At 48.6% G+C, this 27,313-nt stretch overlaps 1 protein-coding gene across 1 annotated transcript in view; it reads right to left on the reverse strand.

The window, feature by feature from the left end:
- Window positions 1-27,313, reverse strand: part of MYT1 (myelin transcription factor 1) — a 67,120-nt gene continuing 39,807 nt past the window's right edge. Inside the window, exons 8-24 of the mRNA XM_075166751.1 lie at window positions 26,519-27,265; window positions 25,759-25,893; window positions 24,253-24,343; window positions 22,548-22,661; window positions 20,900-21,114; window positions 18,148-18,353; window positions 17,176-17,445; window positions 16,279-16,433; window positions 13,777-13,839; window positions 13,485-13,553; window positions 9,274-9,336; window positions 8,615-8,698; window positions 4,492-4,713; window positions 3,816-3,907; window positions 2,783-2,886; window positions 2,525-2,668; window positions 1-1,069 (exon numbers count right to left, since the gene is read on the reverse strand). Of these exons, the coding sequence (XP_075022852.1) occupies window positions 929-1,069; window positions 2,525-2,668; window positions 2,783-2,886; window positions 3,816-3,907; window positions 4,492-4,713; window positions 8,615-8,698; window positions 9,274-9,336; window positions 13,485-13,553; window positions 13,777-13,839; window positions 16,279-16,433; window positions 17,176-17,445; window positions 18,148-18,353; window positions 20,900-21,114; window positions 22,548-22,661; window positions 24,253-24,343; window positions 25,759-25,893; window positions 26,519-27,265 (2,915 nt within the window). The 3' untranslated portion in view covers window positions 1-928. The remainder of the gene's footprint in view (window positions 1,070-2,524; window positions 2,669-2,782; window positions 2,887-3,815; window positions 3,908-4,491; window positions 4,714-8,614; window positions 8,699-9,273; window positions 9,337-13,484; window positions 13,554-13,776; window positions 13,840-16,278; window positions 16,434-17,175; window positions 17,446-18,147; window positions 18,354-20,899; window positions 21,115-22,547; window positions 22,662-24,252; window positions 24,344-25,758; window positions 25,894-26,518; window positions 27,266-27,313) is intronic.

The raw sequence follows: 27,313 nt of genomic DNA on the forward strand, positions 1-27,313 counted from the left end.
CATCGCAATCTCAAACGTTCTCTGGCATTGATGTATGATCTCTGGACTGGCAGTACTGCGCCACTGTAAGGATGATCACAATAATGAAAAGAACCAGAACTGTCATCAAACAGACTTCCAAAAAATCATATACACCGGACCATGACACATTAAGAATTCTTCTGTATGAAATATCTGGTATTGGCCTATTCATAATAGCTATTCTCATATTTAAGACAGACAAAGGAATACTGTAGTTGCAAACTCCAAAAGCTTCCCTGAGAACCTTTTTTCCATTGCGCTTTCCACTGGAGATCCAGAACTGCTCTTCAGATTTCTTTCAGAAAATAAAAATAAGCTACTTTATAATACTTCAGAGTTCCCATGCCCAGTGGATATCTGAACACCTCGGGGTTGGGAGGCCCAGCACAGGTTCAGATTTACAGGTAGCTTGCAGCTCCAGCACTTGTAGCAACATAGAACATAATTCATGTGTGAGTAGGTGATCTGGACATACAACCATAGACAACATGAGGGTTTAAGCCAGTCATACACTAGTCTTGGATCAGACAAGACCCTGTTCTTGTAACGTTTTAACTCTTGGATCAACTCTGCAAGAGCATGGCAACTCATGAAAGACGCCTGCTCTTCACCAGCTACCAAGCCCCACAGCCTACTGGAGGAATTAACCTTCCATCCTGATCTACCTTGTGGTCCAGGTAGAAAAATCCCACTTTTCTCAAGAAGGTCCAAAGTTAAGTAAACGAGAACATTGAGTTCGATCAGTTCCACGTCTCAGAAATGGCCTCTTGGTTACATTTTGGTCCTTTTTTTTTTCTTTTTTTTTTTTTTCATTCATTAAACAAGTTTTCTAACTTGTAAACCTGAATACTTGGAGGGAAAGTTCCATCTTACAGTCTGTTCGCTTGCTCGTCTCTGTCCCGCGGCACTAAACCTGGATGCCCTTGACGGCTTGCTTGATGCTCTCCAGCAGGTCTTTGTTCTCCGGGTTCTGGTAGCACTCCTGGTTGGTGTACATGTCGGTCAGCGTGTTCACATACGCATCGAAGTTCTGCTCACTAATTGGCTCCTGCAGCCAAAAAAGCCAAATAAAAGTGTTAGTAGTAGAGCAGGAAGAGGCTGAGATGTTTCTTTGCAATTAATCATCTGTATGTACCAACAGCCAAAGGTCTCCATGTCGGATCCTTTTTGTGGGCGGTGTTGTACGTATGGGAATCTCGTCGTGCAACCCCTGATCCTGCCAGATCTTAACTGGATCCTTAATTTTATGCATTGGCCTCATGGAACTATTAACAGCATCAGGTTAAGCGTGTGCAGGCAGTTTGACGGGCTTGAGGCTGAATTAAGCCATGGAAATGAAGGGCTGGAGGACGAGAGGAGGCAGGGACTGCTGAAGCATCACGGAAGGAATCAAAGGCAAAGTTAGGACAGGAGCCCGGTCACCTTCGCTCACATCTGCCCACACCAGCACGCTGCTGCGGTACAGCTTTTGATTTTGAGGGGCGTTGTGGAAACCTTGCAAATATCTAACTTGGAGTTAATGGGGATAAAAGAAAGGGAGGAGGAAGAAAAAGAACAGGAATAAAATGAGCACACAAGTCTCGTGGGCATTATTTAATTGGAGTTGCCTGAAACCTTGAAAAAATATTTGCTGAACAGTTTATTTGACCTTTATGTGTCAAATACTTTACAGAAAAGCACTCAGCGAGCGGTTTTCTGCCAGTAAGGCAGCTGGGTGAATACTATCCAAAACTGCTCTGCTGGAGGATGGCTTCTCTCCAACCAGCCTGAAATTAAATACAAATCCCAATGAAAAGAAGTCCCCAAAAAAATGATGGCAGAAAAAATAAATCAAAAGCTCATTCCTATGATCATTGCGATGGTCTTTATAAGTTGTAAGAGGACAGCTTCCCCAACAACACGAGCCCCCCCTCCACACACCTGGTTTTGACAACAGTAATTACATTCCTGGGAATAGAGAGAAGGTAATTAATAGCCTTTTGTGGTTTTACTATTTTAATGCAGTCTTTTCAGTTTGCAGTAACTCTGTGTAACATGCTGTGGGCTGTTAAACCTTGTTAAATTAAACAAAATACACTCTCTTTAAGAATGCTATTCTTTGGCTGCCAGCTATTCAAAACTGAATTGAAACTACCTGCATTATAATAGGAGCTGTAAGATCTTTCTGACGTTGAAATCCAATCCCTCCTGATCTCTGCTTGTGCTGCCTTAGCCTAAAAGGCGCTGGGTGCCCTTGATAAAGTTTCCTATTTTGTGATAATGCTCCCAGATGTAATGAGACAGAACAATAGACACAAAGGGAGATCAGCAGAAAATGACAACAAAAGGGAGATATAATGCAAGCTTCAGAGATAAGGCAAAAGTACTGATCTTATAAAGGACACGCAGGTGTATATAAGCAATTCTCCCGCTCCTTGATTGTACCTAAGCCTTATCGTGAATTGGGTTTGGTACAGCTCCCTCGATCAGGCCGGCTGGGGCGAGCGCTGTCGAAGTTTCTTACCATGTGCGGAAGGCGGATATTGGCAAGACTTTGGATTAGAGCCTGGCTCAACCCTGAGAGCTCCAGGAACAGGGCTTCATTTTGCTCCTCTATGATTTTGTTTTCCTCCTCAATGTTCTTCAGGTTCTTCTCCATGGTGGAGATCTGCAGAGCAAGGCGCATGGCAGGGTTACCAACCCTCACGCGACGGCACTGCCACCCATGCAAGGGGCTTGGCCATGCATCCGTGGGCTTGGACGCACGTCCAAGCACACAAACCTGTGACTGCAGTTTCACCATGGCCGCTTCCATCTCTGAATTGGACTCATTCAACTCACTGATCTCCTTGTTCAGCTGCTTGATCTCTTCATCGTTCTCCAGGACTGCGGGAGGGAAGGTCAAGGGCAATCAGCAAACGCTTGCAGGATAAGCGAAAATGTTGGGCTTTCTGCTGAGCCCATCCTGTCGCATAGACATCACCACTCACAAAGTCCTTGCCTTTGCTTTTACACCCTCTAAATGGGATGCACATCTCACCTGCTTATTTTTATTTTTATTTTTTTAGTAAGGTTTTTAGCATCACGGTTCAATGATACTTTATGGGTCAATATGTAAATGCAAAAGCCAACGACAGCGTAGCGGTTGGAGTCCAGCACCTCCACGCACCCTGCAAGGTTGATTGCCCTGCAAACTCAGGTCACTGTCCAGTCCTGAGTTTGGGAAGATGCCATTTAAAAAACCAATGCATGTCATGATTAGAAATTACAACGTTCATAAGATAAAGCAATATTTCTAGAAGAGTGCAGGTATTTATAGATTCTGAACTATACAAGTATTCAAGTTAAATGCCTGAACCTTGTCAAATACCACAGAAACCTCAGTAATCGCACTGGAAATGCAAAGTGCCATCGATAACAAAATTCCAGATCCAGAAATAACTGCAGGATTAAAAGCCTGAATAGGTGAAAATTCCTGAACGACTGCAAGTGATTTGTAAAAATGCCAGTGAATATTTAAAAAAAAAAAAAAAATCAGTTTTGGCATGAATTCTCTTTGCCTGGAATTTCACTGTGGAAACTCCTTCTTTATCGTTTTACCCGCTCCCTCCCGGTGTGTCACTCGGGGAGCGGTGCCGGTACCACGCCACCCCCAATACCCAGGCAACCCAAGAAATGGGTGTTCATAGCACATGATAAGCTTGCAAATCTAAGGCCAGATTTCTGTGTTGAAACCTCCCCAGTCTGCAAAGAAAAAGATATACAGGCTCAAAACCCTGACACACCTGCAGAGCAAAAGGAGTGAAAATCCTTACCATCGCTGGTCTTGAACTTTGTGTTGAGAATTTCATCCCCTGAGAGTTTTCCTTTCTTCCCAGCAAAAGTAGCTCTTGGACACCCTGACAAACTGAAAAGCAAGTAAAAAGGGGTTTCATAAACTCTCGGTATTTATAGGTGCTTATGTTCCCAACAAGAGCACATACTATTTGGTGGAGTTCATGCTGTGAGACAGTTCTTCTAAAAGCTTTTTATGGTACAGAGGAAATTGCTGTATGAATAATGCCACAAAACTCCCCAGTTATAAAGCGAGAGCACTTTTCTCTGAACAAAGATTAAAAACCACATTGTTTCCTAAAAGCGAGGGCATGACAGGTGAGGAAGGTGAGGCGAGTCTGGCTGGTTTGGGTGTCAAACCCTCTGTTTGGGGTGCCCAAGTCCTGTTCTGGCTTGCTCATGGAAGGACGTTATATTATCAGTTTTCATGGTTTTGCCCAATCCACATCTCACCATTGCAATATTAAAACAACTACGCATTTTCTTCCATGCAGAAAGCTCCAACCTTGGAGCAACCTGACTGAAGTCAGCATCAAAAGCACCGGCTATTGAGCCTTGCATGAAGAGCTGAACGATGCTCAAGCAGCATCCACAGGCAGGTAGGTTAGTCCATGGCAACGTTGTCACGCTCCCGGTGATTTCAACCCTGTGATTTACCTTCTGTGAGTGAGGAAGCTCCCGTTGGCGTGGCCGGAGCCATCGCAGCCCGGGGTAGGGCAGGTTGGGCCTTCGTTTTTCAACGACTTCCAGGAAAATGAGGAGCCGTTGAGCGATCCTTCCTTCTGCCTGCGGGCTGCGAGAGGGCACCCTGACGCGCTCCGGTGAGAGGCGTATTTCCCGCTGATGTGTCCGAGCCCAACGCAGCCAGGAACCGGACACCTGGGCACAGGGAATTACCAAAAATTATAGCACGGGAATGAAGAGGGACGTAAGGAAATTAGGGATGAGCAGGAACGAGGAAGCCTGGGAAGAAAGCATTCCCATTTGGGGATCTCATCTGGACTTTACGGGGTAGATGCTTAGTTGATGGGAATGGCAGATGGGAACTTAAGAGCTATGACTGCCCCTTCAAAAGAGCCAAAGCGAGCCAAGGTAAATCCTGCAAGAGGGAAAGACTGTGGAGGTCACATCACACTCACACTTGCACCGAAAGCAGGACCCAGTGGTGTGTTTGGTGCCTCACTGAGGGCAAAGGCAAAGGGTCGGGCCGCCTGACGTGGGATCCCGACGTTACCCCAAGGCTGACACGTTCGCACCGAACCATCACACATTTACAGCTGGCTCTGCCCGGCGTTGCTGCCGAGGAACCCAGGGTCATCAGCTTTACCACCCTACACTACCACGGTCAACGCGATCTAGGGGCACTGTCTGTGCCCATGGGGACACAACCCTTCCCCGTGAACCAGTCCCTGACCCGGGAGCCCATCAGGCTGCAACCTGTGCACCGAAAAGGCTGCAAACCTGCTCCCGCAAGGAGGGCGTCCGAGGGGTTTCTGAGCCCGTACCCCATCAGACAGGACAAATAAACCACGGGGCACCCCTCCGCCTGCCGCCGCGGCACCGCCTCGCTTGCCTCCTCCTCCTCCTCCTCCTGGTTCGCATCCCGCGGCTACCGAGAGATCAACCTGCGCTCGCAAAGGGATAAAAGTGGGAATTACCGTCAAGGTGGCACATGAGCCCTCCCGCTCCCGTGCTTCTGCCGCCGTTTATGGCTGGTTAAAGCATGCGGGAGCTGCGAGGGGCGTCATGGAAGCACTGACTTGTGCTAATTGCCCAGAGGATGAGTGCCTCTCTAAAAGGCATCTCCTTCCTCCCTGCTCGCAAACTCCCTGCCTAATGGCATACTCACTAAATTCAGCCGTTCGACACAGCCCGGTGTATCTATTAAGGTTTCTGCTGTGGTTTGCATTTGTTTAAAGACGCTAGTCAATTATAAATAGAGTTAAAAGTTTATTACTCAAGGGAGGTTACTCTGAAAAAAGGAGGGGTGGGAGGAAAAGTACGTAAGAAATGGCAAAAATAACCCCGTGTCCTCGGTTTGAAAGCAATTAGGGACTTAAGTTTCCCCAGCAAAATATCCACTGAGCTGCTCCTGAAAATCGCAAGCTGCGTTTCACCGCAGAAATGATTACCCTGATTGTTTATATTTCATACAAAAGGGAGATGACAGCAGAAGGGGGGAGCTGTACACCCAGCCTTTTCCCAAGATAATTTGAAAAATGCTGATCTTGATTTTAATCAGCTGCAAATGCAGCACAATTCACTTATAATATCCCTGCCAGCAGGATCCTCAGTAAATTCATAACATCATTGCTTTTATATGATCACAAGCAAATTACTGAATCCTCAGGAGGAAAAGGAGGCGGGGGGGGAAAGAGCAAGAGAGAAAGAGACAAACCCCAGCATTTAGTATGCAGCCGTTACGGCCCAACCGTTACATATTTTACGCTGTTAATTTAACTTTCATTACATTTTCATTGTTAAAAAAATAAACCACAGCCTTATTGTGCAAAACAGCTGGCTTGGACATTTTTTTAATTTTTTTTTTTTTTTTTAATTATTATTTAACGGAAGCACCAGTAGTGTTTGATCAATTAGGCAGCCGTGGATGCTTCCGTTTTATGCCAGGGCTGGGCTGAAGGTTGAGGTGATCTGTTCAATCAAGTCTGTAGCAAATTACTTGAAGGATGAACAGCAAAAACAACAGGGACTAAATGACTTTCTCCTCGGTGGCGATGTGCAAAACTCGGCCGGGTTCCAAGCGGCGCTCGGTGCAGACAGAGGATGGATTTAGAGCTGAAGGTCCTTAACGCGAAGCCGCGCCGGGCGCTCCTTGCTGCGGGAGGCAGAGCGGGAGCTTTCCCAGGGCTGGGGGAAGGCGGCAGCGAAGGGATCATTGTACCGTGTTGTTTTGCACAGCTCAGAGGAGCTTCTGCTCCTCCTGGGCGTGCTGGAGGGGTGGGGGTTGCTGCCTGAACCACGGGACATGGGGAGTGCCTTCATGCCCTCATGCCATACGCTCGTGCCCAACCGGCGCTGCCTGCACCCGTGCCCACGGTCCCGCTGCCGACGGAGCAGCAGAGCCACAACCAGCCTCCACTGGGATTGCACTGGGAAGCAACCTCTTTGCAGAGAAACCGCACTGGGGGAGCCGCTTGGCATGTCCCCGACTGCTCCCAGCCCCGAACGGGGCAGGCAAGGATGGGCAAAGCCACGGCTTCCCCCGCCCCGCAGGGCACGTGTCCGTGGGGAAAACGTGGAGAGGGACAGCCTCCCAGCCGGAGCCTCCGACTGCGGGAGAAGAAGCAAACGTGCAACAGCTGACAGTTGCACGACAGCATTTGCTGCCTGTCCTTCCCGCTGGTTAATGGCACAGCATTACAATGCCACCAGCAATTTAGCATATTTGAACCAAAAAAGTTTTTTTTTCCCACAGATTCTCGAGTAAGTTGCTTAATTTTTAACAAACTCCGCTAACTCTTGCTAATTATCACGCGGCTCATTTAACTGGGAGGCTTTCCTTCCTGTAGACTGAGGAGTAAGAACAGAGCAGATGGCTCAAATATCATCGTTCTTAAAGGTCCTTCCCCAGCTCGCGCATCCCGGTTTCCCGCAGCCCCCGCGGGGCTCTTCCACACCCACCGGTTCCCGCTCCGGCTCAGCCCCCGCTCCAGGGCAAACCCCGGGTACAGGGAGGTTTTCCCCTCTGCTCTTCTGCAAGGGCAAGACCTGCCGGAGGGCTAAAATAGGGAAAAAAAGATGCGTTTGGGGACAGTCTGCTGAGCCAAAGGGGTTTGGCCAGAAATGCCAGCACTTATGGGCATCCGGAAACTCTTGGAGGGGGTGATAAGTTTTTCCATGTTTCTTTTTACCGCCCTCCACCTGCACTTGCTGGGTGAGCGGACAGGCTCCAGAAAGGCTGGGGATGCTCTGGGTTAACAAAAAATAGGATGCTGGAGTCAGTGCTGGCCCCAGCCCTGCTGTAAAGGCTTTGATGTCCTGTAGCTGCCTGAGGGGTCGAGACACAGACCCCAAACCTCGCATCAGGCCCTGGACGCCGAGACCGGGATGCTCGGGCTTGCTAAAAGTCGGGACAAATGGATTTCACAGCAAATGAAAGCTCCAGAGGCAGACTAAGAGATTTAAAATCTAGGTTCCCAGTAGGAGTAAACCCCCTGGGATGTTTTGAAAAATTCAGCCCCAGGCAGCAGAGAAAGGCTTTTTCTGTTTGCTTTGAATATTCAGCTGTGGCAAAGACTCGACAAAACGTCTTATTTGGGGTTACCGGATCCTGACCCGACTCAGTGCTGGATAGTTTCTATTTCTAGCATGTTCCTGGGGGCTAAGCAAGCCCTCCAGCACTCCTCGCCTGCCCATTACTGCCCGAAAACCTGCAACATTTTGCTTGACTGTGGGGTCTTACCCTCATTTACAACACTGGTGGGTTTTTTAGGAATTATATAAAGCACAGGTAGGAGAGGAACTGTTTGTGCCCTACCAGCCTACCTTTCACATCTGCAAAAACAAGTAAGAAAAAATACACTGTTACCTCCCCGCCGCCCAATTTTCCAATCAAATTTCAAAATTGCAAGACCATTTTTGGGATCAGGGAAAAATTCCCCAGAAACCAGCGGAAGAGCTTTGGCAGCGCCCGCTCCAGCGCGGGCAGACGATGCTCCGAGCAGCGCGAGCGAGGGGGGATGCAGGATGGATGCTGTTCCCCCGCGTAAATCTGTGCGAGGCAAAGGGGATCAAGCTGGGGAGTTTCCTCCAGACTTACTTCATCAGCTCTGGATCTTCTTTATCATCCTTTGTCGGGGTGATCTTGATCCCACTTTTCTTGGCACGAGGGCAGCCTGACAGACTGTGGTTAAAAAGAGAAGAAAGGCCTGTCTCACTGGCAGAATCACTGCATTTGCTATTCCCCCGCTTCAGTCATCTTTCCCTTGAATTTCGCACAGTGTTTTTGATCTCTCTCGTTTTGCAGCTTCACATCACGAGGAGAAGTCAGGAGAAAAAAAAAAATAATAAAAAATTGAGGGAGATGGACAGTAATTAATGGTGTCTAGATAAGAAGATATCTGCTAACAGCCTGTGATGTTTAATGGAATTGTTGAAACAGAAGGCTCAGATCTCTGCTATTAATGCTCTAAAGTGATAATAGAAGTCATAAATAGGTATCATTATTAACAGGAACATTGCATCAGCTAAAATCTGACCCTTTGTCTTTTATTCTGTTGAAGGGAGCTTCTAATCAGATGCTGAAAACATCAAAAAAAAAAAGAGAAGTCAGATTAAAGAGATGAAAATAGGCTTCAGTTGTCAGTAACATTAATGTTTTATTCAGAACTTTACAGCTCTGCCCACTGCAGGGGGAAAAAAAAAAAAAAAACAAACCAGAAAGAGGCTACAGAGGAAATAATTTAAGGGGGATCTTACCTTCTATGCGATGCATAATTTCCTGTTATGTGACCAGAGCCATCACAACCAGGAGTAGGGCACCTGCGGAGGAAAGGGATGCTCAGATTAGCCTGGGGATGCGAGCAGGGGATCGGCGCTTTGCGACAGCTCATTTCAAAGAGAAATCTAGGGACTGTCAACACAGAAGCAGGTTTTTCCTCCTGCCCCTTCTCCCCCTGTAAGAACAAGGTCTGGTCTGTAATATCCACGACACCAAAGTCGATGCATCGCTGCATGATGTCGGCGTTGGAGAAGAACATCAATGGGAGGAGGTGGGGACGTTGGGAGTGCGGCAGGTAGCTGCTCTCCAGCGGAGAGAGGTGAGTCCCAGCCTCTGTCGCCCCCCTTGTGAAGGGGACAGCTCAGGAGATGATAACAAAGGAGCCAAAAAAAGACCTCCAGGACAGTGTCTGTCTTCCTGAGGATGACATAAGGAGATGGCAGGTACCACCCAGGGCCATTGGGCTGGATGCAAGCATAGACAAGAAACCAGAAAAATAGCCTACAACTCTGGACAGCTTGGCCATCGAGCTTTCTCCTCCAGGGCCACCTCAGCCAACACCAAGAGGAAGCCCAACAGAAGGTCTCGGCTCAGTTCTGGGTGATTTGGCAGGGGCTAATCTCATGAGAGCAAACAGGCACCCCACCCCAGGAGGGTCCTCAGAGTCCAAAACCATTTGATGCCTCTGATGGAAAGTAATGGAGGAATAGGGGGGACAAGGTTAGGTTAACCTCGGGTCTCCTCCTTCTGTAACACCTTGGGCAAGGGACAGGGGGGTCTGCAAGGGGACAGCTGCCTGCGGGGCCTTGGGCTGGGGATCACCAGGTCACCACGCACGGTGCGCCAGCAGCTTTTGGTGCTTCGGTGCAAAATCTGCCCCTCGGTCCTCAGCCGCTGCCGTTTCAAAGGGGTCTTTGAAGATGCAGCCATGATCATGGGTTTGAAGGTAAGCATCCAGCACTCCAGGACATGATTGAAAGCAAAGCCTGGAGAATAGTTCTGTGATCACACAAACCTGCACAAAGGCTGCGAGCCTTACCGAGCGGCAGCGAAGATAATGGCACGAGTTAAGCACCGTATCATTAAGGGTGCAGAAGCGAGAAAGGTGAGGGGATGTGAAGTACCACGAGCACAAAGATCTGCTCCAAATGCTGTAGGTGACGCGGCGGACATAAAAGTTGTCATGGGGACAAGGAAGAGAGGCGAGGAGTGCTCGCCGAGGATGTGCGCGCCAGCCTGCCAATTAGCCAGGGCTATTTGAGTCAAGTGATTAGCACCGGCGGGAGGAAATCCACGGTGCCGCCGGCGCGAGCAAAGCTCACGGGATGACCGCAAGCTTGCAGAATGCCCTTTCTTTTCAAGGGAGGATTTTGCCGTGGCCCCACTTTCTCAATCCCCATTTTTAAAGCCACCGGTGCCTGGTTTGGTAGCACTGGTTGGTACCCGGCCGCAGAACAGGGATTGATGTGTCTCCAGGACGCCCCAGTGAACTGATGGGCAACACATGACGGTGCACGGGCAGCCCCGGAGGCCAATGTCTTTGGGAAAGCTCATGCCTGACCCAGGCAATGGTATCGTTGAGGTGCTCTGGCCCCTGAGAGTCAATGGAGCAATGATTTCCACAGATGCCTTTAGTTCTGCAGCTTGGAAAATGGCCTTTTAAAAAGTCCTCTTTTTTTTTGTTGTTAGAAAATACCAAAATTCTCCTTTTTGCACCAGCTCTGAGGGAGAGATTGGCATTTGTGGGTCATTGAAGAGTCTCCATTGGCAAAAAAAAATGGCACCTCACCTAGGGTGGGAGAGCAGGGACACAACCTGGTCCCAGAAGGGTGACAGGGAGACTAAGTGAGGACCCAGGCTCAGCCTGCTCAGACTCAAGAAAACATAAATGCACATAGGTCCAGTGCAGTAAGAGAAGGGACACATTCTGCAGGACCCCAATGAGGGTGCAAATTCTCTAACTCATTTAGAAATTACAGGTTTAGGAGATGACTGTGACATTTCCCTGTTGAATGCTGTTAAAATAGAAAGCAAAACTATTTCTTTGTTGTTCTAGCTTCAGGGTGGGATGAAATTACGAAAACACTAACACCGAACTCCTTTTGCCTTTTGGGACTTTTAAAAAAGGGAGAGAAGTGATTTGAGTTTTATTTTTAATTATCTGGAGACAAATCATACCGACAGAGACCTTTTATTGCATGTTCCAGCCTGGAGCTATTTTTTTTATATCAGGGATATTAACCCCTGAAATAGAATTTATAATAGAAACACTGACATGGCCTTATCTGAAGTTGTGAAAAGCGATGACTGCGCTATCTGTAATATCTCCAAGTCCTCTTCCCCTCCTCCCTCCTCCGCTCCCATCCTCACCAGGACATAGAAAAAAAGCAGTACTTGGGAAATAACATTAAAAAGCTTTGTTTTGGCCAGAAGTCTCCTGTTTTATATAGTATTTTGATAAAAAGCGCTGACATCGGATGCCGAAGGGCAGCCGGGGATGCTGCACAGCAAGGCTCGGTGCGATGCTCCGTCTCAGGGACGACCCCGTTTGCTTTTTCTCCGGGCCCTTACTGGAATGGGCACTGTTCCTGAGAGCTTTTAATATCTTTAACACTAATTGCCTGATCACTGGGCTATTCTTTAAGGCTGTTGGAGAAACACCAGTTCAGCAAAGCTCTCTTAAGAGGTTCTTTCAAAATGTGTATCGTCTATAATGCATGATTAAGTGTACTTAGCGCTAATCATGCAATCCTTTCCCTCCACTAAGATATTCTATTAATATCAACTAATCCAGCTACTTTTTCCACCTCTGTGATAAGGAGCAGGTGCTTAACGAACATTTTTCCTTGCACCAGCACCCGCATCGGTGGTGGGGTGTGGAGCAGTCCCAGACCCACGCTGCCCTCCGGGCCACCAAAAAGGGATTTGGGGCTTTACTGACCACCTTAATGACCAAAGGGGCTCCCACCTGACTTGACTATTCTTACCCTGGCTCCAAACATCACTGATTGCATACAGGACACAGGACATATTTATTTTTTTTATGATGAGCCTGTGCAACGTGAAGTCCCCCCATGAGGTTTTATTCTCGGTAGAGGCTCTTCAGTTACAGTTATGAATATCTCAGTGTCTAAATAATACTGAAACTGGATTCAGCAAAGCAGGGAGCTCAGAGGAGAATCAGACTCCAAAAATAGGCTGGCTCTGTGGAAGTGATGTTGGAAAAAAAATCACAATTAGCTTTTCCCCAAAGATGTAGGTTGGGTGGAAGAGGGTTTGGGTGCCCCCAGTGTCTCCATCTACTTTAAATACAATTTCTATCAAACCTTTCTTTAGAGGAGGTAACCTAAGAGAGAATTTGGGAAACCCTCTTACGAAGAATAAGCTCCTAGTGAAAATGAGGAGCTTTGGGAAGACAGCAGCAAAGCTGAAAACAGGATTCAGAGGAAGATATTTGAATGAAAACATGAAGACCGGGTTCCTCCCATCAGAAGCAGAAATGGGAACAAAGAAATTTGTGTGCCTGTGAGTCCTTTGCCACTGGCTCAGGATCCGGCCTCACCAAGCGTTTGCTTGCCCCCTCTTTCATTCCCTCACAAATCAAACTCCCATGGAAATGGATAGGAACCTCTGTCATTGCATCCCAAACAACCCCTAAAATTTAGCATAAAATTAGCATCCCAGGTTCTCCAAAAGAGTTGGCTTCTTTTCGCTATGTCCTGGTGGCATTTTCTCAGCTGTGTCTCTACCCAAAAATAAAGCATGTGCCTCTATCGAGGCTTTGGATTATTTGAGAGCTATAAAAAAATGTTGAATGAAAAGGGTTATGGCACAAACTAGGGAAACAAGAGCTTGGGAAAAGACGCCAAATGAAAAAGAAAGTAGCATAAGTCTACAGTGCCCAAAGGAAACCTGCCAGGGGTCCGGGTTATTTCTGATCGCTGCTGTGATCCCCCCTCCCAAAATAAGCCTTGCTCCGTGATGCTGACTCTTCCCAACGCGGCAGCTGGAGGCTGGGCTCCACCAGAGCTCCTCGCAGGTGGATTTTGATCGGCTCTTTGAAAGGAGAAGGGAGGGGATGGAAAAGCAAAAGCAGAGCAAAAGGAGGGGGAGGGCAGGGAGGAGGAAGAGAGAAAAAAGGGTGGAAAAAAAAGAAAAAAAAGGAGTTCCAAGTTGAGCGCAAACATACTTGAGGTCAGCAGAGTGGGCAGCCATGAGGTTTCTGAGGCTCTTGTCAGCAAGAGGACAACCAGAAAGGCTGAAAGAGAAGAGATGGAATATCTGGATAAGCAAAAAAAAAAAAAAAAAAAAAAAAAAAAAGGAAAAAAGGAAAAAGAAAAAGGGCCAGGGTGGGGGGAGGGAGAGGGGCAACAGAAGGTGGGGAGGAAACAGAACCAAACTATCCACATGGTCAAAAAATATACTAAAAGAAAAAAAAAGTTGTCTTTAGAGTCCGAACCATGAGAAAAAGGTCAACCCACCTGCGGTGAGAGGCATAGTTTCCCGTTATGTGTCCGCTGCCGTCACAGCCTGGGGTTGGGCAACTGGGCAACAACAACAACGAGTGTAAGTGCTGGAAAGGCAGGAATTCACCCGAGAGCCACGGATCTGCAAAACCAGCTGAGCCCTCCTCGAGGTCTGTCTGCGGGGCGGCTCTGCCCGGCCCCGGTGCCAGACCCCTTACACCAGCTCCTTCCATCGGACCTCGCCATGTGTTTATATGTTTGCATGCAAATAAACCAGCTGTTTCCCTTTCAGCTCCCCTTCCTCCCTTTTTTGTTCCCAAAAGATCACAAGGATCCTGAAAAAATGGAAAAAATTTGTGGCAGATGTGAAGGAAGTGTTCAAAATACTTAGTTGCTTGGTTTGCTCAGTGGCAGTGGAAGGCTTAAAGCAGCCTGCTGGGTGGCATGAACAAACAGACATGAACACCACTGCCTTGGTGCTGCCAATTTGGATGATTTTTGCAATACTGAAGCTCTAGCTGCGGGAACCAGCTTATTCCCTGAAAGCGCCAGGTTTCAGCTTTCTGAAATGTTTTTTTTTTTTTCCCCAACCCCTGTAGCTGCAAAGAAAAGCTTGAAAACACTGTTCACTCCACAAAGGGAATAAAAGTAACCTCTGACTCATGTGCCTGGGGGCTCCTAAATTGAGGACAGGCAGAAGCTGCCGTATCTCGCCCGCTGCCTTCGCTGCATTTCCCACCCGTCCCTCCCCGCTGTCTCCCCAGAGAATTGCACTTGCACGGGCAATGGGAAAAGGTGTCATCCCTTCTCGGTGTCCAGGGAATAAAATCCAGTTTGTGCATGAGCAGTGAGGCTCTGGCAGAGTCGTGCCCTGCCTGCCCGAGGCCAGAGGGTATGCGGGAGAGCAGGGATGTCCTGGGACAGCGCAGGCATGTCCTGGCACACTGCAGGGATGTCCTGGGACAGTTTGGCCTGGCAGGTTGAGTCTTGGGGATGCAGCTATTCCCTGCTCACCCTTGAGTCCTTTTCACACCCACACCAACACCGTGAGCCCTAAAGCCAGCACTGCTATGAAGATGTTCGAGCAGCAGTGATGGATTGCTATGTGGTACCCAGGCGTGTGCCGACAGCAGGGCAGCGAGAAGGCAGAGGTGAGGAGCACCTTCGCAGCGACTGCCGTCAGCGCCTGGAGATGGCCCAAGAACTGCGCCCAGACACGGAGCATCAGACAGACGCAGAGGGCAAGTCTGCTCCTGAGTTAACTACAGCTAATTCATTACAGCCCTTGGGCCAGAAAGGAACAAGGATGCTAAATGGGGAGAGAAGGCTCAGGGCTGCCCACGACACCATTTATTTATTCCAGGGCTGTTTCCATTTAGGAAATTTCTCTACCCTCATAATACAATTATAGCACAGGAGGACTTCAGGGCTCTACCTCAGAAATTGCTATTCATATCGCTGCTGGGTTTTCACAAAGCCTTTAGAGCTTGCATAGGGCAGCTGGTCTGTGCTTTGCTCCTTTAAGGAAGATGCTGCTGCTGCTCTACCCCCACGGATCTCCTCCTGCCTGTCTGCTCCCTCAGCCTCCTGCTTGCGTAGCCAAATAACGAGCTACATTGTACAAGGTCAGCAAAACGATGGCCGCTGACTCTTCCCTGTTTAACATATGGGAAGGTCAGATGCACAGGAAAGAGGCCCAAGCCCAGCAGATCTGCTGGGATGCCTGAGAGGTGAGACCTCCTCAGCACAACCTCCAGAGTGATCCCGACCTGCCATTAGATCAGAGCCAGGTCCAAGCTGCAGCATTTGAGTCAGGCTCTAAACATTAACATTAGTTTGGGGGATCAGTGTGGATGCAGAGCAATACTCCATCTAATAGAACAGACCTGGGTCTGTATTTCCACCCACCCAATGCCATGAACATGCAGATGTCAGTTTGGTTAAGATCTCTCTCCAATCTAAGATGCAATCTTGCCGTAGCCCTAGTTCACATTTTGTGGCCTTGCAGTATCGTGGTGATGGGACTCATTGCCTCCCAACAGGGCACCTTGTGGTTCAACACCCCCATTCAGAAGGTACTGAGATCCCTTGGGTGCTCCTGGCTCCACAGCATCACCCAGTGTCCCAAAACGAGGGGGCAGGAGACTGGACAGGCTCCATCACTGTGCCAGAAACACTCTTGCAGGAAAACACCAGGGAAAACAGGCCCTGCAGGGAGGTTTCCATGTCCACATCTGTGAATCCTGAGAGCACTGAGCCCCCCAGAAAGATCCCTTCATCACTGCAGAGTTTCAAGGCTGAATGCCTCATTGATCAGCAGTTGTATGAGGATAGGGTTTCCCTCTGAGCTTTCATTTGAACCGCTTAGATGCGATAAGACCAATCACAGTAAGAAAGGGAACTACGCTTCTAATTTTTAAAATGTATTTGCGAACAGATTTTGTCTCCTACCAGCCTGGCTGTCCCACGTACATATTTTATACATTTTGGAGGAAGAGACAAGAGGGCAGGACTTACGTGAGCAGCTCTTTCTTGATGTCCTTAGAGAGGAATTTAAGTTTGAAGTTGGTTAAAGTAACTTCCCCTGGGTATTTTCGTTCTTCAAAGTTTTCCTCCGACACTTCTTGCTCATCAGCTTCCGAGGAAGCAAAAGAGTGGGCGGCAGGCTCTGACTGCAAGAAAACAGCCAGGAAAAGTGGTTGTAGTGGCGGGCATTGATGCTGAGCCGTGGTGGGAAAGGATCCCAGGCTCATCCCAGTTAGTGCAGCATAGCCAACACTCCTGACCCTTTGCAAGTGCCTTGAAGTACCCAAACCAGAGATCAAATAGTCTGCAATTTCCCCTTTTTATAGGAGAAATGTGTAAAACACGTCTGTACAGGGATTTACACCTGGCTCTCCTAAGGTCCTGAAGGGATGAAGATCAGTACAATCCCCCCGCACTCATCCTCAGCAGCACCTGCCTCCCCACGGGCAGAGAAGCAGCGTGCTGCTTCCAGGGCCAGGACGCTCACCCCAGCCAGGAGGTAATGGCTGGGCTCCCCCACCTGCAAGGATTAACGCAGGGCCAGATCTGCTAATGGCAGACATAAATCATCCTGGGGAACGTCACCAGCAGCACCACTGGTGCAAATGAGCTGAAAGGATTTACAAGGAAGAAAGCACTGCAGACCCAAGACAACGCAAGTGGTGGGTTCTCCCTTGGCAAGAGCACCCCAACAGATCCAAGAGCACCTGCCTCCTGCCTGATTGTCCGCTGCTGGTATCTGGTAGCACTGACGACGCTAATAATACTTCTCTCCTAGGCTCAAAGGGCAAACTAGGGGTTCTGGGGGAAAATAGGACAACTGCGCAAGCAAACATGGCATTCAATCCCCCATGAGGTGTTATTTAAGCATCAAGAGTCACCGCTCACCTCTTCTGGCTCCTCTTCCCGCTGACGGTTTGGTTTAGTGTAGTCAATGGGCCCATCCCATTCATCCTGGCGGGAGGTCTGGCTGGACTGGGGGGAGGTCATGGTGCTGCTCGTGGCACTGGTGCTGTTTTGGCGCTGGGACACATCTGGGGACTTCATGCTGGGACTACTGCTGCAGCTGCTGCTGCTGGGAAAGGTGCTCTCCCGTTTGCGGTGCTTGTTCATACTCAAGTCCAGAGTCCCATTTTCATCCACCTCAATGTCCATGGACTGAAAGGTTGGAAACACGCCCAACGTTAGCAGCTGCCAGCAATTCCCTGTGGGGATCTTGCCCCCATTTGTCTTTTGCAGTGCGGGGGGCAGGTTATTCATGTCCTGTCCTCTCCACAGTCAGTAAGAAGGAACTGTATGGAAGGGATGCTCTTTCATAAATATTTTCAGAAACATGCCATGCAAATGCACTCCTCTACTACCAGCAACGTGGCATTTTGACTCAGTTGCTTGAACACAGGCATCTAGTGCCATTTAAGATGCCCCATGGCGTCCAAGACATCTGCCCAAGGCTGGGGGTGCAACATGGGACTTCTGGAAGGGCTGTGTTCTTCTGAAATATAGCTGGAGGTCAACCTGGACACAACTGGGGAATCTCAAATGGCATCAGATACAGACCAGAGAGCAACTGAAACCACCTCTGAGACTCTGCTTGGGAACGATGCTCGTCTCAGGTAATTTGAACCACGATGCATCTCCATAACACACTGAGAGCCAAGATTACCTCCTCCAAACTGCATCACCCAAAGCAGGCAGTGAAAGGGTGATATGTGATGAGTCTCTGCATTCCCGCTATATTTAAAGATTAAAATGAAAGGAAGGGTAAATAAAAAAAAAAGGTATTTCGCCCATCCCAAACTTCAAGTTTTAACCCCCGCAGCTGTGTGGTGGTACGGTGGTCCCCGGGCACGCGCGGCTCACCTTGCCGGGGGCCTCTTGTTGCTTCGTGCTGAGATTCTCCGGCATTTCCCAGCAGCGGGTGGAGAGGTTGAGGATGGCAGTGGCGGCCATGTGCGCAGCCTCGGCGTCGTGGGAGTAGTCGAAGCCTGTGGAGGAAGATGAAGTGCTCTTCACGTAACTGCTGGAGGGGCTGTGGCTGGGGGAAGAGGCCTTTGGAAAAGGTTTGGCTGGAATAAAAAGAGAAGGAACAACACAAGGCTAATGTATAACCAGCACGGGCAGCGGTGAGAGGTTAGGTCAGTCTGACACAGCTAATGTATTAGCAGTTCCAGTGGCAACCGGTGGTTATTACCAATCCACGGGCTATTTTGTTGCCTGGGGTGTGCAATAGGAGCAGCGCTGGCTGCGGCTTGTGCAACGGTCTCTCGGTGTGAAAACTGAATTCATTAACTGACTCTGCCATCAAGTCCCCAAAACACGAGTGCTTTTCTTCATTAAAGCTACTCCTCGGTGGAAGCAGTTAAAGAAGAAAGCTTAAAGAAGCTTCCTGGCTCTTTTTTTTTGTTGTTCGTGACTTATCTGCAGAGCTGACTTACGGGGAGATTTCTTGTAGCACATTTGAAAACTTACAATTTAAAAATTACATTAATAGCAAAACCATGGCCATGAAATACGAGCTTCCGATGATGACACCAGTGAAATATGGATTTTCTGACAGCTGACATATCATTTAAATATGCCTGAATAACAGGATTTATTACACAGCCACGCCGCCGCACTGTTACTGTGTGTCACAGCATGCAGCAGAGCAATCCTGGAGATGCGATTTCTCTTCACACCCTATGAAACGAAAGTGAGTATTTCCCAGGGTTGACCCGCAATAAAACTTGCCCTAATCTTGAACCTGGACCCGTTTTGGAGGGCCCTGACCCACACAGAGTCCCTCTGAAGTCAGTAGTTTCAGTGGGTGCAAACAGGGGATCATCTGATTTTCCACAGTCACGGGATTGTATTCTGAATCAATTAGCAAAATCTTCAAATTTTTAATTAATTTCACTATGCCCTTTTTGGGGGAAAACATCCCCCCCTTCAGTGGGAGTCTCACCCAGGGAAGACTCGTAAGCTTTGGCCCCACGATGGCGAAGCAGCAAGACAACCTTGGTTGATGCAGCTACAGAGCAAAGCGATTTCATTCTTCCCATTACAAACCTGTAATATAAGACACTATAAAATGCTAATCTTCCCGAGGACTGCTTTCTTCCTCGTAGTGTGCGTATATAATGCATATTGACATTAATGGGAGTTATGCACACACATGCAGGGGAATATAAATCCCTCTGGATGAAGATCTCTTTAAAATAAGTTCTCAGTGAAAGGAACAGATTTCCCTGCTATGATTGGCAATCATATTCATCTTGTCGCTTTGATTAACTCATTGGAGGTTTGCCCAAATGGTTATTCTTGGTTTTGAGTCTGGTTTAATCCATGTCTTTGCAGCGGGGTGTGGGTATTTGCCAGCCCAACCTGACAATATCCAGGATCGTGAGATGCCAATTTCAATTTCACACCGTAGGCTCAGTGATGCTTTTCCATTTCATAAGTATTTCTACCACTAATAGACTCGCAATCAGCAAATTAGTAAAATAAGTGATGAGAAAAAATAGAAAGGATTATCCTAGTGGGTCTGCTGGAATTATTTTTGTCAGTACAATTACCCTGAAAATTCTTTGCTAATATTGCAAATAACACAATCTATTCAGCAAGAGAATCACTTGTGCTGGGAAACAAATTACTTTTCCATCAGCCCTAACCCAGGATGACAGAGGCAGTTGTGCTCTCTGGCCTCCATCCAATTTCATTGTCTGATCCTTTACAGATTTAGTACTGTAATAAAGGGCGCTTCCATTGTAGTGCAACAACCGGGATGCTTTCAAGTACGAGCACTTTTTAGAGAGCAGCTGCATCAGGATTAAACAGGATTGTGGAAGTGGGATTAGCCAGACAGAAAGCCCTCTTGAGGCTGCTGACTTCTGCAAACTGGGCTCCTAAACCTTTTTTTTTTTTTTTCTTAAAAAGATGTCTTCAGGTGCACGTTTGGTGTCAGAGGGAAGAAGGAGGTTTAACATCAGTCTGCGGCAGGCTGGCTCCCCGTGCAGCTTCCCTCCTGCTCCTGACAGCCCAGCCCCTGAGGGTTTATTTAGCCATTTCATTTTCACCCACACTTTCGTTTCACAGTGTTGTAACCAGCGCCAGGTCCTCGGTACAGAGCAGAGGTGGGTGGCTACGATAGGAAAGAGCTGGGAGATAGGAGGTGGGTGATCGATAGGTAGCAGAGCTGGAGAGCAGAGCACAGCAGAGAAGACAAATGGGTGGAGTGGGTCATATATAAGATGGAAGAGAAGAAAACTATAATCCATTTAGCTAGATGAGGAAAGACAGATCAATAGATATGAACTGCAAAGCAGCGGGGACCGACTGAGGACAACTGTGTAACTTATCCCACCTAGAGACATCGCTCAGATTAATGTTCCCACCACTCGATGCACTTCTTCCCAAAGTGACTCTCCCCCAAGCAAAGCTTTACCGGCAGCCACAGGCTCCTCTCTCCACCGTGTACATGCCACAGGACCCATCTCAGCCTCCCCCATCCCCATTTCTCCCCCTGCTTCGCCCCAAGTCTCCCATCACCCCAAAGCCACGATCCCAAGAGCCTTGCAACACGCTGAGAAAGGCAGAAAATGCAAAACCCAGCCCATCCCTGCTCCCAACTTACATTTAAAGGCTTTAGGTGAGGTTTCGCTAGTCTGAATCTTTGGGGCAAGCATGCGTTTGCCAAAAACCTGAGCATCAAAACTTGCATAATCGAAGGTGACCTTGGAGTACTTCTCCAGCTCCTTGGCCAGGTTGGCCCGGGGGGTTGCTGGGACCATGTTGGGCCGGTAGCTTCCGTACTGAGGGATCTCCAGTTGCTTCACAAAGCACATAGGCCTGAGGATGAAACAATGAGCAACAGTAATTTCTCTTTTCCTCCACGAGATGGTTGTTGGGAGGGGACCAGACATGATGGGGATGTGTAGCTGCACCTTGTCCCCAAGGGGTTACTGGGGAAGAGGAGGCAGCAACAGCCCTTTTGCTCTCTCTCAGCAAGTCTGCATCTGGCTTGGGTCTCTTTATTCCTTTTTTATTTTTTCCCCTTTTTTTCCTTTTGTTTTTTCTTTTTCTCTTTTTAGGCAAAAGTGTCGATCTCGTGCAAAACAATATTCTTGCAGGCTGCTGTGGTGTGGCAGCATTTTCCAACAGCAGTAGAAACTTGGGCAATTACTCATTTGTGGGACCCGTGACACAGGATGGCACGCGAAGGCACGAGGACCCCAGTTTAGCTCCACTCTGCCCTGCGGATTCATTGCAAAAGCTCCCCTGCCTGCAGAATCCCTCTTAAAAACCCGCTTCTGCTGGGCTGCCTATCATGAATCAATTTGTCTTGCATATAAATTGTATATAAATGGCCTATTGTTATTCTCCTTCCCGTGACCTCTTTCCACCAGCGAGTCCTCGGAGCGGGAGCTCCTTGGAGCATGGACCGTCCTCGTGATGCGCTCAGAGCGCTCTGCGCCCGGCGCGGGCTCCGCTGCAAATAAATAAGTAATCGCCCTAAATGGCCTTTCCAAAGCACCAAGCGCTGGTGCACCAGGGTGCTCAGCAGTCCTGGGGAGCAAATAAATAAATTAATCAGACCTCAATGCCTTTGTGGGAGTGCTCTTCAGGGCTCGGACTGCCGTTTTTATCCTGCTCTCATTGCAAAATAACTAACCATATTACAATCCATCTGTAGCCTCATGAATCACATCAGCTACGGAAGCCAGCATCTATCAGGGACATCCTGAATGTGAGACAGCCCTTTCTCCCGGGAAGATAGAGACGGGTGAAATAACAAAATAAATGTGACTGGTTTGGAAATGAGTGGCAGGTTTCTCTCCTCTGAACCGTGCGGGCTAAGGAAGAAAAGCGGGTGGACTTACACGAAACTGCCATCGAGTGATTTATATGTAGCCTAAATCTCCTCCTCCCCCGCCCCGAGCCCACCCTACTTATAATGCTAATATAATAGCCATCATTCTCTGGCAGTTTGCATTGCAGAGCAATCGGCACAAATGCCTTCTGCTGCACTGGTAAAACCCTTTGGCCTGTAGCCTCAGCATTAATTGATGCTACAGAAGCAATTCATTGTCCTCAATGCCCTCCCTGGGATCATCAATTAAATATCTCCCCACCTTGGCGAGACCTATGATCATAATAAGAGGACTCAGCAGTATCAAGATACAGCCGGAGGGAGCCGTGACGGCTGCTCTTGCGAGCGTGGCATCGCGGGGAGGGCTGGGGCAGCGCGGTGACGCGGCGCTGGGCTTCGCGGTCCCATTTACCTGAGTATCCGGTCAGAATTGGAGCTGGTCTTCGAAGGATCACCAGACTGGGTTTGTTGCTTTTCATGCGATTTGGCTAATTTTTCAGCAGCAGCAATGGGGCACCCAGATAAACTGTGGGAGTTTTTTTTTTAAAGAAGGAAAAAAAAGAGAAGGAAATGAAGCGTGAGGGATGAGCATCAACATCTTCACTCATTTCAGGGACCCAGAGCTGCACTGGGCCCACAGGAAAAGTGTTTGCATTTAAGGTTTTTTTTTATTATCATTATCCTAGTTTACTTTTAGTCTTGGCAAGCAGCAAAGCAGCCAAACATCAAGTGCCCAATCTCTCCAGGATGAGCCCCGGAGCATCCCCAGGGCCCGGAGGTGGATGAAGGCGGCAGCTCCCCCGGGCTGAGCCCAGCAGAGGCAGAAGGGGACGGGCGGGTTTCTTTGAGTGGTTTTAGCAGTTAAATGGCATTTTTTACTTGTATTTGTTTGGATCTTTTGCAGCAGCCGTTTGAAGGGAGCCTTCTGAGGGGCACTTGCGGGGAAACGTTTGCACTTCTGATGTGCACGGCTGCCTGCGCGCCGGTGCTGGGGGAGGTCGGGGGCTGTCATGGCTTTTGCTTGCACGTGTCCTACTTGTGAGCCTGGCTCTGCCTCTTTGGGACCAGCTTGGCTCTTACGGCGATTGCTCAGGGAAGGTAAAAAACCCTCACAAGCAGAGCCCACACGCTCCAAGCCATCACGAGCACTTTCATCGCTGGAGTAACTAGCACCGAGGGAACCCCAGCCCAGCTCCGCGTGAAATTCAGGGCTCCGACCCTGCTGGGTCTCAGCCCAAACCGCTGTGCCCAAAGCTTGCTCCGTAACCCACTAACACCAGTGGGTCACCTCAATCTCACTGCGATCGCTTGCTGCCTGCACCAAACCGAACTTCTCAGTTAACCAAGCAGATTTCCCTGATTTTCCTCTAGCAGCTTCAGCTACAACGAAGCATCCACCGGCTTCCTCCACGGCTGAACGAGTAACGACACAAACTCACCTCACGCCTGCAAACGCATCAACATTCGCAGAGCCGTCACTCTCTGCCAATTGAGCTCAAGTGCGATGAATGGTAAATCATAAATTCACGAGCGCGTCCCTGTAGCACAAGCTAGTCTGGCATTTTGGAAGGTTTCTAGCTTTTAAGTGCACCATCCCCTCCACTTGCAGCCTTCCCATTTGTAAAAGTGTTTTAGTATGTCCCAAAGCGCAGCTCTGTCCCCTCTGACCACATCTGGGCTGAGGTCCTACAGCAAGAGGACCTAAATTACCAGCTCATCAATAATTTCAGCCTAAATATTGTGGAAATTCCTAGAAATCCTGCTAAGTGCCACACCACCAAACACAAACATCACCCTCCAGTCAGCCTCACCAGGCACCCTCTCCCTCCCTAGTGCCAAACACCTCTTCCACGAACCCCCACCTCATGAGCTTCCATGAACCTCCCTCCATAGTCCCACCTGCGAGCCTGGAAGCATTGCTCTGCTCTGTTGCCCAGCCAGAAATCACTGCCCTGACTTGCTTTCTCATATTATTCTTTGTCTTAGAGGTCATCCCTACGTCACCCATCTTAGTTGCGCCATCTCTCAGTACAAGAGTAAAGCCAAGGCTTTTGGGGATGGTTGCCCTGCTGCCATCCTTGCCCCGGCTGTTATGGAGGAGAAGTCAAAGCTGGTACCTCCTGTGCGTGTTGCGGTTGCTGTTGACGTGACCCTGTCCTGTGCAGCCTGGTGTGGGGCATTTCAACACGTTCTCGTGCATCGCCAAGACTTCAGAGCGAGAAGGGGAAGGGGAGAGGGGAAGGGAAGCAAAAACAACTTGATAAAAATCAGAGGGAAAAAAAAAAGACAAAATCATCAAGTCTTGTACGCTGGTTTCCTAGAAATCAGGGAACGTGAAATGCTGTAATTAGAATTTGTCTGCGTAGGGCAAAAAAGATTTACAAGGCAGCAGTGCTCAGGTCAGCACTAGATTAGCATCTCTGCACACAGCTTGGGCTTTCTCCTCATTTGCTGATTGCAATCTGGTTTCTCCCATCTAGCCCCTCCCACCCACCACTGTTTTGGAGCCAGGTCTCCCAATTTCAGGTAGTTTTAAGTGATTGAAGTTGTATCTCTGCTTTTATCCTTAGGACTACTCTTTGTTTGATTTTTTTTAAAATTTTAATCGTCAGGATTATTGCTTCCTGTAGCGCTGACCTTAAAGGTAAAGAAAATAATTTGATTTGCAGGCTTTTCTAAAGCACACAGCTTGTGTTAGTTATTTATTAATATTTTTTCTTGCGTTCAAGCTTGTGTGAAGATAGCTGTACTTTCTCCTTGTTTCCTGCAGTTCTGTGTTTATGATGGGTCTGCAACCTTTGAAATTACTGATAAGGAAGGGCTCCTTTTTTTTTTCCTTGGTCTATTATGCCATTATCACAAACATACAACATTGATTTTTATGTATATGCACAGGGAAAGCTATTTAGGATGCTGATAGAGAGGTAGAAATAAAATATCTCTCTATGTGTATATATATATATAAAAATCTGTTATGATGATGATAAATATTTTCTGTGGAATAGATGAATCTCGATACAGCACCGTGTGAATTTTACAGTGATGAGAGTGTAGGAGACTCGGCTATCCTGCACGTCCTGAACGACTCCTCTCCTTTGCTGTACGGCAACACCTTCAGCACATTTGGACAGCAGGAAAGAAGAGCTTCCCCTTCTTCCCAACGTGATATCCCAAATAGAGAAAAATGTGTGACAATCAATGTAAAGATGGGAATGGCTTAACACACCTCTGGAGGTGAACATCATTTTTAAAGAACCTCTTTGATTTGCAGAGAAGGGACCTCATTCTCCACAGGATGGTGCTAAAAATCCTTAAGACGGGTAGGACTTTCTAGTAATCTCCATAGCGTTTCCCATGAAGAGCAATAACACTTTGGTGGATAGAAGCATCCCAAACAACTTGGAAAAGCATCATCCCATGCCAGAAACTCTGCCAGAAACACTGTTATACTCCAAGGATTAACATCAGGCTTGTGCTAGGGGCTCAGTCATAAAATTCACATCATTTGGGACTATTTGGAGTTGGCCTTGAGACAGCTCTACCCATCAGGTGTGAAAATTCCCCCTAGGAAATAAGGCTTCAGACTAATTTAAGCAACCCTTGTTATCCCACCATGTACTCACTCTCGGGAGGGATCCTGTCTTTGTGCGGACAACCAGAGAGGCTGCGATGGTGAGGGTAGAGTCCCGTGACATGGCCGGTCCCATCGCAGCCAGGAGTCGGACATTTGATTTCTCGCTTCTCGGGTCTTGAGGGATCTAGGGATTGTGGGGAAAGGGCGGTGGGAAGCAGGTTAGCAGATTTGGAGGGGAAGAGACGGAGAGCAGGGAAAAATTGCTGAGGATGCTTCCCACCACTTTTCCAGTCAAACAGGGAGAAACTTTTGGGTTTGGAGGTTTTTTCCTGACAGTGGAATTGTAACACTGGAAGTTTCAAACATTAAAATCAGCAAAGCAATTTGAGTAACTAACCCGGCTGGGAGCATGGAGCTGCTCACAGCGACCGAGCAGGCAGCCCGGCTCAGCACCCGGGGGACTCTGCAGCCCCTGCCAAGTCCCTCGTGTTGCTGTGGCCAGACTCCTACCACTGCTTTAAAACCCACTTGGATTTTAAACCAGCTCTACTGCTCAGGCTGAGATTTTCAAGGCCAACGGGCAATTTAGCCAGGCAATTCCCCTGCTGGGATGTAGAGGACACCATCATTTTGTGCATTCACTGTTGACCTCTAGAATGTCCCCGTCCCGCTGGGCACTGAGGATTCGTGGCTAAATTCCCTCTGTGGGCTTTGAAACTCCCCAGCAGCCTAGTTTTCATGGGGTGCTGAGCAGACAAATTCAGCTGGAGATGGGAAGAAAGGAGACACACAAAGGCTCGTCCCCATACCTTTGCCATAGTAGCTCTTTCGGATGCTGTCCAGCGGTTTGCTCTGTTTCTCGTCCACCTGGAAGTGCTTTACGTGCTCTCCTGGCAGCCGGCTGGGCTCCCGCACAATTTTCACCTGCTCGGCTTTCAGTGCGATGGCTTGTTCCAGCAGCCCCAGGTTCCCCCTCGTCATCATGTCATACATCTCTGACTCGTCGGTCACCGCCGATTTCTGGGAGCGGGCGTCGTCGTCTTTGTCGTCATCCGACCGGACCTCCACGATGACCGAGTACTCGGGCTTCGGGCTGAACTGCCCTTCACAGTGGCTTTTCTGCGTGTCCTGAGAAGTGTGAGGAGCTTCTTCACAGATCACTTCAGGAGCCATCTCCTCCTCCTCTTCATCCTCCTCTTCTTCTTCCTCTTCCTCCTCCTCTTCCTCCTCTTCTTCCTCCTCCTCATCTTCATCTTCCTCCTCATCCTCCTCATCCTCTTCTTCTGCTTCAGCCTTTTGCAATTTGCAGGACTCCTCGCAGTTCGCATCGTCCCGGTGCTCCGGACACAACTCGCTGCTGCGTTCGCTGGTGACCTCGATGACCTCCTCCGCATCCTCCGTCTGGATGATGATCTCCTTGTCGCACTCCTCCTCCACTAGCTCCTCTCCCGCATCCTCGTGGACCAGGTGCACAACGTTGGACGGCGGCTTGGAGACCTGCAGCTCAGCTTCAGGCAGCTGCCCTTCGATGGCGAGGGTTTCCTCCGCTATTTGGCCTAGGTTGAGGAGAGAGTTGGCGATTATTTCTTGATAGCTGCTATAGT

This window comes from Calonectris borealis, chromosome 17 (assembly GCF_964195595.1).
Source record: "Calonectris borealis chromosome 17, bCalBor7.hap1.2, whole genome shotgun sequence".
NCBI classification, from domain to species: Eukaryota; Metazoa; Chordata; class Aves; order Procellariiformes; family Procellariidae; genus Calonectris; species Calonectris borealis.